The 11,361-nt window shown below is 48.3% G+C and overlaps 1 protein-coding gene and 1 long non-coding RNA gene across 4 annotated transcripts in view; one reads left to right on the top strand and one right to left on the bottom strand.

The window, feature by feature from the left end:
* Positions 1 to 11,270, bottom strand: part of LOC128405735 (excitatory amino acid transporter 5-like) — a 37,904-nt gene extending 26,634 nt beyond the window's left edge. Inside the window, exons 1-2 of one of the 3 annotated variants that reach the window (XM_053372648.1) lie at positions 10,686 to 11,270; positions 3,174 to 3,253 (exon numbers count right to left, since the gene is read on the bottom strand). In XM_053372648.1, the coding sequence (XP_053228623.1) occupies positions 3,174 to 3,217 (44 nt within the window). In that variant the 5' untranslated portion in view covers positions 3,218 to 3,253; positions 10,686 to 11,270. Of the gene's footprint in view, positions 1 to 3,173; positions 3,254 to 7,112; positions 7,718 to 9,542; positions 10,567 to 10,685 lie in introns of those variants that run through there. The other 2 variants (XM_053372646.1, XM_053372645.1) reach the window with 2 other exon arrangements.
* On the top strand, positions 7,614 to 9,653 carry LOC128405743 (uncharacterized). Its single transcript, XR_008328348.1, has 2 exons — positions 7,614 to 7,680; positions 9,445 to 9,653. It is a non-coding gene; the product is annotated as an uncharacterized LOC128405743 (long non-coding RNA).
* Positions 11,271 to 11,361: the final 91 nt, after the last annotated feature.

The raw sequence follows: 11,361 nt of genomic DNA on the forward strand, positions 1-11,361 counted from the left end.
ATTCCCCCATTCCAGGGAGCCTCAGGTGCAGGGCCAGACGTCCCATGAGGCAAGCAGTGGGAGTCCATGGGGTGGCACTCCCACAGACCCCACCCCACGGGCAGCAGAGGAGTGGCACTGGCACTGGCACCAGTATTTAGCGAGATGTTGCCAGAAGCCAGCGCTGTTGCCAACGCTTTGCAGGTGCCACCTTTCAACACACATACAGGCGGCTTCAGTGGTGGGGAGTCATGTGCCAATTTCGCCTTAAGTGGCAAAGCAGGACACGCCACCCCTGTCCAGCTGCCATCGCTGCAAAGGCCCTAAGCCTAGTGGCCAATGTTTGTATTGCGCATATGGAAAGCAGAGAAGGGCATGATCCGACACCAGGATTGTTAAAAAGGCAGCGGTGTCTGTTCTGACCTCTTGTTTGTCGGAATCAGCAAGGCTTCCGTTCTGCTGCAGTTCAGTTTCTGTCAAATTCTATGTTGTTCGTCTCACTGGATGGCCACCTAAAAGGTAAAGGTAAAGGTACCCCTGCCCGTACGGGCCGGTCTTGCCAGACTCAGGGGTTGTGCGCCCATCTCACTCAAGAGGCCGGGGGCCAGCGCTGTCCGAAGACACTTCCGGGTCACGTGGCCAGCGTGACAAGCTGCATCTGGCGAGCCGGAGCCGCACACGGAAACGCCGTTTACCTTCCCGCTAGAAAGCGGTCCCTATTTATCTACTTGCACTTTGACGTGCTTTCGAACTGCTAGGTTGGCAGGCGCTGGGACCGAGCAACGGGAGCGCACCCCGCCGCGGGGATTCGAACCGCCGACCTTTCGATCGGCAAGCCCTAGGCGCTGAGGCTTTTACCCACGGCGCCACCCGTGTCCCTGGATGGCCACCTACCAGGGATTTTTTAGCTGTGGTTCCTGCATTGTGTCGTGGGCTGGCTGGATGCAAGGAGTGGTGGGAGGCACCAGCTGGGGAACCCCCAGGGGAAAACGGCTCAGAGCCCAGGGAGTGCTGGTGGGACAACGGTGAGCGGTCAGAGGGAGAAGACCGGGAGGATGAGGGGTCGGAAGCTGAAGAGGTAACAGCGTTTAGTGAGTAGGAAGAGGCTATGGCAGAGAGCAGTCCCGACTCAGGGGCAGGAGAAGACGGGGACCAGGAGACAGAGATGAGGCAGGAGGCTGAAGAAGCCAGGAGGGTCTCCCCTTCCTGCTGTGACCAGCTCCCCTCCCCCTGGTGTCCCAGAACCCAAAGAAGTACAGTATGAAGAGGGTGGAGCAAAGAGAGATGTCAGAGCCTTAGGCTGCTGGGGAAGGAACAGGGGAGGAGCCTTAGAGCAGGAATAGCAAACTCGGCCCTCCAGGTGTTTTGGGACTACAACTCCCATCATCCCTAGCTAACAGGACCAGTTGCCAGGGATGGTGGGAACTGTAGTCCCAAAACAGCTGGAGATCCAAGTTTGCTCTAACCCAGGCAAAGGCAAACTTGGCCCTCCAGATGTTTTGGGACTACAACTCCCATCATCCCTGACCACTGTTAGCTAAGGATGATGGGAGATGTAGTCCCAAAACATCTGGAGGGCCGAGTTTGCCTATGCCTGCCTTAGAGTGTGGTTGGAAGGTGGGGGCATTCAGTCCTCGCAACTGCCTCATTGGGGCAAGACCAACTGGGAAGAATTGCTGTGATCACTAGCTCTGTGCTGCTTTGGTATCTTTGAGTAAACACCGGCTGTTTTATTGCTGACCTACTCCTTTCTCCAGGGATGCGGGTGGCGCTGTGGGTTAAACCAGAGCCTAGGGCTTGCCGATCAGAAGGTCAGCGGTTCAAATCCCCATGACAGGGTGAGCTCCCGTTGCTCAGTCCCTGCTCCTGCCAACCTAGCAGTTCAAAAGCACGAAGTGCAAGTAGATAAATAGGTACCACTCCGGCGGGAAGGTAAACGGCGTTTCCGTGCGCTGCTCTGGTTTCGGTGTTCCGCTGCGCCAGAAGTGGCTGTCATGCTGGCCAATTTGGCCAATAAAGCGAGATGAGCGCCACAACCCCAGAGTTGTCCGCGACTGGACCTAATGGTCAGGGGTCCCTTTACCTTTACTCCTTTCTCCAGCTCCTGACACATTGCAGGGGGTTGGACGAAGTGACACTTGGGGTCCTTTCCAACTCCAGAAGTCCATGATTCTGCTGTCCATTGTTTAATGTAAGTTACATAACTTGTATAACATACTTAAATTCATTTCAACATAAACAAAAAAACCCCATGATTAATTAAGTTTGGTTTATGGACTTATAAAATAACACGGCAGCAATGTGAGCAAACACCAATCATATTCGCTTGGTGGACTGCTGACGACAAACACACATTGTTATATGGTGGGAGGGGTCAATAATGTATATGGGTCTCAGGCAGGTTCAAGCCAGCACACAGAACTGGGCCTGTGGTATAACACCATCCTGCCAGTAGTAGAAAAATGAAAGGAAGTGTGATGCAGCAGCAAAGAAAATGAATGCTATCCTAGTCTGCATCAACAGAAGTTTGGTGTCCAGATCAAGGGAAGCAACAGAACCGCTCCTGCCCTGGCAGTGTTCGAAACTCCCACTGTTGTTCTAGGTGCATTTTGCGACAGGGAATTTGATTAGTGCAAGCAGTTACTGAGTTCTGGGTGCAGTACTGCGCCTAAGATTTCAGATTAAAACTGCAGAGTGGAAGGAAAGGAGGACCTTTTTCTGCCTCCCCACTTCCAGCTATTCTCTGAAGACAGGAGAAGAGACCCTCTTAAGAATATTGGGGGGGGGGCAGAGGAAGGACCAGATGATGTGAAAAATGAACGTAGTATTTTAGCTGCCGTTCATTCATTTTCAGCTTTGTATTCTTGTTATTAAAAAGGGGGAAAAGCACGCCTAGACATTATGTTGTTGAGCCCGATTCCATGCGTAAATAAATGCAGAGGCCCATGAGATTCGAATGTTTTCTTCCCTGGGGTTGAGAGAGGTTGGAGTGGCTCAAAAACAAAGCTGACTATTTCTTTTTTGGAAGAACTAATTGCACTTCTCCTGGCACATTGCCCATGGCAACTCTGGAGGGAGGTCTGAACTGCACCCCCCAGGAAAGCAAACTCTTCTCTTCCAGGCGCAAAAGAGCCGTTCTAAACAATATTGCGACTCCCTCTCCACCTGCCGCTTCCTGGCCTTCTTGCTCTTACCTGGAGGTGATCAGTGGTAATATCAGCATCTTCAACATCCTCATCAGGAGTTCTCCAGGGAATGAGAAATACTGCTTCTCCTGTAGGGGAGGGGGAAAGGCAAAAGCGTTAGGCCACAGAGGAGAACTTGGGAGGAGCAGAGAAACACAGAACTTGCAGCAAAAAAAGAAAGTCATCGCACACACAGCTGGAACCTAGGTTGAAAACAATCTCACATTCACGCCATACATTTAAAGTGTGTGGCTTCTCCCAATGAACTCTGGGAACTGTAGTTAGTTAAGGGGGCTGGGAACTGAAGCTTTGTGAAGGGTAAACTACAGTTCCCGGGATTCTTTGAGGGAAGCTATGTGCTGGTGTGGATGTGACCAAGTAGCAGCCATCATTCAATGGCAAGGAATTAACGATGTTCTTTTTAAGCACATTTTCCCTCCTATAAATTTACACGTGGGTAGGATGATGGTGATGATGATGTCCCTTTTTTTTGCCACAGCAACTCAAAGCGACTTAAAATATTTTAAGCAATAAAGCCAGCAAAACAAACCAAAAAACCACACACCTAAAAATCTACATTAAAGCATCCCACTCACACGAAAAGGCCGAAGTTAGTTAAAAGCTAAAGGCCTGATGGATGTTTTCACCTGGCAGCTAAGGATATGTAACGATGGTACCACTCTAGCCTCCCCAAGAGAGCATATAATAGTAATAATAATAATAAGAAGAATAAGAATAAGAAGAAGAAGAAGAAGAAGAAGAAGAAGAAGAAAAGAAGAAGAAGAAGAAGTAGTAGTAGTAGTAGTAGTAGTAGTAGTAGTAGTAGTAGTATTTATACCTCGCCCATCCGGCCACCACTGAAAAGGCCCATTCTCATGTTGCCATCCTCCACACTTCCCATTGGTGACAAGATTGTGCAGGCTTAGCCCTCACATCCAGAATCACGAATGGAGACATTTCCATAGGGCAAAGGTGGCCAGCTCTCCAAGGACTGCTTTGTGGTGGTGGGTGCAGTTACCCCACCCTCTCACATAGAGAAGGACAGTAGCTTGGTAGTAGAGCATCTGCTTTGTATGCTGGATACCAGAGTGGTGCATGCTCTGGTTATCTCCCGCTTGGACTACTGCAATGCGCTCTACGTGGGGCTACCTTTGAAGGTGACCCGGAAACTACAATTAATCCAGAATGCCGCAGCTAGACTGGTGACTGGGAGCGGCTGCCGAGACCACATTACACCGATCTTGAAAGACCTACATTGGCTCCCAGTACGTTTCCGAGCACAATTCAAAGTGTTGGTGCTGACCTTTAAAGCCCTAAACGGCCTTGGTCCAGTATATCTGAAGGAGTGTCTCCACCCCCATCATTCTGCCCGGACGCTGAGGTCCAGCTTCGAGGGTCTTCTGGCGGTTCCCTCACTGTGAGAAGCCAAGTTACAGGGAACCAGGCAGAGGGCCTTCTCGGTCGTGGCGCCCTCCCTGTGGAACACCCTCCCATCAGACGTCAAGGAAATAAAGAACTAACTGACTTTTAGAAGACATCTGAAGGCAGCCCTGTTTAGGGAAGTTTTTAATGTTTGATGTTTTATTGTGTTTTTAATATTCTGTTGGGAGCAGCCCAGAATGGCTGGGGAAACCCAGCCAGATGGGTGGGATATAAATAATAAATTCTTATTCTTATTCTTGATATCCCTGGTTCAGATCCCAGCATCTCCTGGTAGGGATGTGAATGCCCTTTACCTGAAACCCTGGAGAGAAACCCTGCAACTCAGCATAGACAACCATGTGCCAGATGGACTTATGGTCTGATCCAGTATAAGGCAGCTTCCTGTGTTCCTACGTTATTGCCAGGATTCTTTAGGGGAAGGCGTGTGGTTTAAATGCGTGGTGCGCATGTGGCCAGGGGAAGCAACTATTGGGAAGCCCCCATTCTGAGTGCCAAAAAGGAGAGGAAACAAGAGTTGATCCTTTGCTACTAAGCTTGAAAATGGAGAGGAGTATTTCACGGCCCAAATGCATGCTCACTTTCTGAGGAGGGTGTCCCACAGAGCTCAACAGAACAGTAGAAAGCCTATGTAAAGATTGCAGGCTTATCCTTCGAACTCCCCAGCAGAGTTTATAGAATTAGGAAGAAGGGGTTGAATCAAGCTCTACTCTGCGCAGAGTAGACCTATGAAAACTACTGGACCTGTTTAGTCTTGTTCATCTTTTTCAGTGGGTCAACTGGCTGCAAACCTGGACAGGTAGGCTTAAGAACGGGCTGAGGAACGTTAGGCCCTCCAGACATTGTTGGACTCTCCTCAGCACCAACAGCCAGCATGACCTATGGTCAGGGACGGGGTTCTAGTCCAACACCTGGAGGATCACTGGTTTACCACCCCTGGCTTAAGAGGTGAAGGTATCAGTGCCAGACATACATTTTTGGACCCTGAAGCTTGAACTGTTGGGGGGGCGGGGCTTTGCAACCAGCAACGAGGTCTGGGTAACCACTGTTATCTTCTCCAATGGGGTTGTTCCATGACAGATCACCACACTTGTTATTTAAAAAATAACTACTACAGCTAAGATTTGGCTTAAAATTGCTGTACTGTGACACCACCTTTACAACATTTGTGCTGCTGACACTCAACACTTTGCGATTGTTGAAACATAAACAAAAAAATAATCAATTTTGAGTCATGTGACTCAAATTGGGTCTACTAGACCCAAATTTTTAAATCAATGTAGACTGTTACTTCTGGGGCCCCTCTGGGATTAGGGGCCCTGAAGGTTAAACTTCATTAGTTTCATAGCAGATCTGTCCCTGGCACCAATACTTTTCCAATGTCAATTTATTCAATTCAGCACTGCGTTCAGTGGGAATCATAGCCACAACAATGGGGAAGGAGAGAAGAGTCTTGCTGCAGTTAAGTAACCAGCTTAGCTTGGCACTTTGAGCTATGACACCAAGCACCCGTAACTGAAATGGCTTCTCTAAACCCTGTCAGAGATGGCACAAGGCCATGTCGAAAGAGGAGCCGGCCAAGGTGGGTGGGGAAGGAGTAACAGCTTATTCTCTGGTGATTCCTCCTGAGTTTTCAGGTAGCCACAACCTCTGAAATAAGGTACCCCTGTCATTGGGGATGCAGGGTGAGTTTGATTTGAATCACATTTAAAGGCGAACATAGCTAATTCAAGCTTTCTGAAACAATATGCGATCTGAAAGACAGCTGTCCTGCGGAATTCACACTTCTGGGTTTTCCAGCCAAGTAAGGTACCAACATTTTGGTACAGATTTCTCCTAATAAGCACATTTTGGGAAGCAATTCCCTCTAATATAATGCCTTTTTGTATGTTACCTTCACCAAAACATGTATTTTTGTATACATTACTTGACTGGAACACTGCACTGCAAAAGTCAGAGAGGTGTGAGTTTCGAAGGACAGCTGTGTTTCTGTATTAGTTCAAGAAGTGGAAAACAGACAGTTTCTCATTAAACTGCAAATAGAATTGCTCCTCCACCTTTGATCCATGGATCACCATGGCAGCAAAAAGCTTCACCTGCAGAAACTCTGCCTCTCTAGATACCAATCCCTCTGCCAGAAAAAAAGTGAAGAATCCCAAACTCAATCGCCTCACTAAACAAAGCAACAACCAAAACACACACTCTCCATTCTTCCAGGGCCACTCAGATTTGAAACTGGCTGCTTCTGGGGTAACAAAATCCCACTGCTCAGTTCCTTTCTCTGGAAAGAAGCTTCCTGCAGTATCTGCATGGGATGTTAAGCGCGCCCGAGCATATGCACTATACTGGAGTAAACACAGCCGATCCCCACCATGTTGGGGTCATGCCGGAGTATGCCATTTCCAAGCAAGCTATGGCCTCTGCCGTAGAAATCCAGTCTCTGCCTATTGCATGTCTTGCTTCAGAAAGGCCTGTCCTGTTGCTCTTCCATAAAAACCAGTCACTTACCAAATCAGACAATTCCAGTGTCCTAAGCAGAAACCCCACAAGGCATCCAGTCATCACAGAAAGCATGGAAAGTGTCAAGAGGCCATTTTTGCTCCAGAAGGCCCGTATCCACTTCCGGAGCCCCACAAGGCTGATGGAGAACGGGCAAAAGAGTGCTTTCTTCAACTGCTCCCACATGGTGCCTTAGCTTTCAGAGCTTCACCAAGATGAACCAGAGAGCGCAGCGTCAAGGGCAGGATCCTGGAGCCCATGGGGCATCATTGAGGCACCTTTTGTCCTGGAGGAATCATATCTCCCTGCTTAGAACCTGTCTGGAGAGGTAGAAGGAATGCAAAGGAAAGACTCTCTCTTTCGCTCCCTGGTAATCTCCACGGAGGATCACACCAGAGCACGGTTGTTATCTGATCCCCTTTTAGCTTAATAGAAAGTGACATGTCCTGTGACGTATTAATCCAAGTCTAGATTTGGAATAAGCAAGAATAGAGCTACGTCTGCTTGCAGAAAAAAACAAAGGAGGGCCCTTCCAAGCATCTGTTCCATTGCACATTCACGATGGTTTGTGCTCAAGGTAGTCACACGACACACAGCCAACCCCACTTTCAGTACTGTTTTCTTGGTGGTGTCGCTGCCTAGTTAGAATGGTGAGCTAGCCTTACCTTGTCTCCCGGTCCAGTTCACGGGCGATCCAAGTCCCAGCAGGGGACGTCAGGACCGGGGGCAAGATGGCCGGGTGGAAGCAGGAACGGGGGTCCAGGAGCCAGGAGCCAAGAGTCTGAGGGTCAGAGAGCCGGGAGTTATGAAGCCAAGGGTCAGGAAGCAAGGATTCATGAAGTCAGGGGTCCAAGGATCAAGAAGCAAGGAGTCACAAAGTCAGGGGTCTGGGGGTCAGGAAGCAAGGAGTCACAAAGTCAGGGTTCCGCAGATCAAGAAGCAAGGAGTCACAAAGTCAGGGTTCCGCAGATCAGGAAGCAAGGAGTCACAAAGTCAGGGGTCCGAGGATCAAGAAGCAAGGAGTCACAAAGTCAGGGGTCCGAGGATCAAGAAGCAAGGAGTCACAAAGTCAGGGCTCTGAGGATCAAGAAGCAAAGAGTCACAAAGTCAGGGTTCCGCAGATCAAGAAGCAAGGAGTCACAAAGTCAGGGGTCTGAGGATCAAGAAGCAAAGAGTCACAAAGTCAGGGGTCCGAGGATCAAGAAGCAAAGAGTCACAAAGTCAGGGGTCCGAGGATCAAGAAGCAAGGAGTTACAAAGTCAGGGTTCCGCAGATCAAGAAGCAAGGAGTCACAAAGTCAGGGGTCCGAGGATCAAGAAGCAAGGAGTCACAAAGTCAGGGGTCCGAGGATCAAGAAGCAAGGAGTCACAAAGTCAGGGGTCCAAGGATCAAGAAGCAAGGAGTCACAAAGTCAGGGGTCCAAGGATCAAGAAGCAAGGAGTCACAAAGTCAGGGTTCCGCAGATCAGGAAGCAAGGAGTCACAAAGTCAGGGGTCCGAGGATCAAGAAGCAAGGAGTCACAAAGTCAGGGTTCCGCAGATCAAGAAGCAAGGAGTCACAAAGTCAGGGGTCCGAGGAGCAAGGAGTCAAGGAGTCAAGGAGCCAAACGCAGCAAGGCAGGGAACGTGTTGCTGTGGCAAAGAGCCAAAGGGAAATGCTGACCTTATAGCCCTTCCCAGCTCTTGCCGCCAGGTGCTGTGAGTTACCAATCGGCCTCACCTGTGCGGCCGCACCTTGCCTCTTCAGAACAAACTTAGGAAGGCCCCAGTCCTGCAGAGTCCTACTGGTCACAGGGCCTGGCTCCTGCACGCACACCTGACACCTTGGCTCTGAATTCCAGTGGGTGAAAGCCAGGCTCCAGTTCAGACGGAGAGTCACTTTGGGCACATCTGCGGCATATATTTAAAGCACACGGCTTCCCCGAAAGAATCCTGGGAACTGTTAATTTGCCACTCGCAGAGCTATAATTCCCGGCGCCCTGAACTAACTACAGTTCCTGCCATTCTTTGGGGAAAGCCATGAACCTCAGAGGTATATAGTCCATGTGAAGCCAGCAATTTCTGTGTAGGTCAGAATTAAAGTCAAGGCCAATGTGAATGCCATCCAGAAATGGTTGGAGTCCATTCTCCCATCAGTCCTAGAAGCTATCATAACCAGCAGCCAGGGATTATGGGAGTTGGAGTCCAGGAAATAATAGAAAGTGACATGTCCTGTGACGTATTAATCCAAGTCTAGATTTGGAATAAGCAAGAATAGAGCTACGTCTGCTTGCAGAAAAACAAAACAAAGGAGGGCCCTTCCAAGCATCTGTTCCATTGCACATTCACGATTTGTGTTCAAGGTAGTCACACGACACACAGCCAACCCTACTTTCAGTACTGTTTGTGCGCTTGCAGAAGTTTTGAGGTGGCCACATTACTCCATTCTTAATGGGCATACCTTCCCGGTGAAATCCTCTAACTGCACAAATGTTCTTTTTGACCTGTTTTTGTTGCCCTCTGGACAGAACAGCATTGGAGAAGCATCATAGAATAAAGCAGAATAAATCCACCACTGTTACCGTGTCAAGAGCATGTTGGCAGGATACACACACAATAACACATCGGTGTGGAGGAGCCCAGGCTCATATTGTACTACTTCAAAGGCTCAGATTTACCAAGCAAGCTCTCAGTGTAGGCCTCCCTTATGCACTCAGAAGCAGATCTTGCGCACAATTTCTGGTCTTGCCCACATATTCAAAAAACTGAAAAGGAAACCTTGACTGCAGTTCCAACAAATCACAGGATACCAGTTGTCAGCAAGCCCCCACAACCCAAATATTTACTTCGTTAAAGTCAAATAGTAAAATACTAACTTAAAAGCATTATGCCGTGTCTTATCACTGTTCTGTTTAGCTGTCATGCTTACACTGACTCACCACAGTGCTCCTATGTTTTAAGCCCTTTATAGAGCATTTGGGTTCTATAAGTTCCTATTTAATTCAGCCCGCTATTCAGGATCCATTAATTTTTATGGAAAGGTCCAGAGTTCAATGGGATACTTTTGCATGCCCAAGGTCCTTGATTCAATTCCCGGCATCTCCAGATAGTACCAGTCTTTAAAGTTACTGCCAGTTGGCATAGTTGATATTGAGCTAGATGGACCAGCGATTTGACTTGATACTGGTTACCCTTCTCCCTTCTATCAGCTTCTGAGGCGGTATATTTTTTTAATACCAGTGTAAATTAAATAAGGTCTGGGTAATATGCAGTGGGGTAAGCCGTAACTGTTAGAAAGCCATGCAGAAGGTTCCAGTTTTGAGTCCTGTTACCCTGTAAGATGCCACCGGAAACTCTGGAAAGGCATTGCCACAATGTGAGCTGGACCAGTGAAACGCCTGACTTGGAATTTGGCAGCTTCCTATGTACTTCTAAATATTAAACATGATCAAGTAAAAGGAGATAATCACTACCTCAATTTGTTCTAAACCTGTATACACACACACACACACACACACATATATATATGTGCACCATGGAATGTTGGGTAAATGGTGATTACAAGAAGTAAGGATTTATGTACTGTTTATTAGCAGTGCCCTACCTTACAAGGGACGCAGGTGGCGCTGTGGGTTAAACCAGAGCCTAGGACTTGCTGATCAGAAAGTCAGTGGTTCAAATCCCCGCGATGGGGTGAGCTCCCGTTGCTCAGTCCCAGCGGCTTAGTCATGCTGGCCACATGAGCCGGAAGCTGTCTGCTGACAAACGCCGGCTCCCTCGGCCAATAAAGTGAGATGAGTGCCGCAACCCCAGAGTCAGCCACGACTGGACTTAATGGTCAGGGTTCCCTTTACCTTACGTGGTTTTTTGTAAAGATTACAACAAAATGTCCACAAAGCCATTTGAATGGTCAAAGTTCTATACTTGTTATATTTTAAAAATGTAGGGGAGCATCATATATCAAATAATATTTAGTTGTTTATCTGTCTTTATACAACACACTTCTTTCCTAGATATTCTGGAAAGGAACTGTTGTCCTCAATAATGTGTATGGTTGACTATTTTCTTGCTTCTTATTACATAAATACGTGGCAACCAAAACTCCATATTTCAAAATAAATATTTTTCCCCTCCCCACCCTTCATTGGGTATCTACAGGACCGCCTCTCCTGGTATGCCCCATGGAGGACCCTAAAGGTAAAGGTAAAGGTACCCCTGCCCGTACGGGCCAGTCTTGACAGACTCTAGGGTTGTGCGCCCATCTCACTCAAGAGGCCGGG

This window comes from Podarcis raffonei, chromosome 18, assembly GCF_027172205.1.
Source record: "Podarcis raffonei isolate rPodRaf1 chromosome 18, rPodRaf1.pri, whole genome shotgun sequence".
Classification (NCBI taxonomy): Eukaryota; Metazoa; Chordata; class Lepidosauria; order Squamata; family Lacertidae; genus Podarcis; species Podarcis raffonei.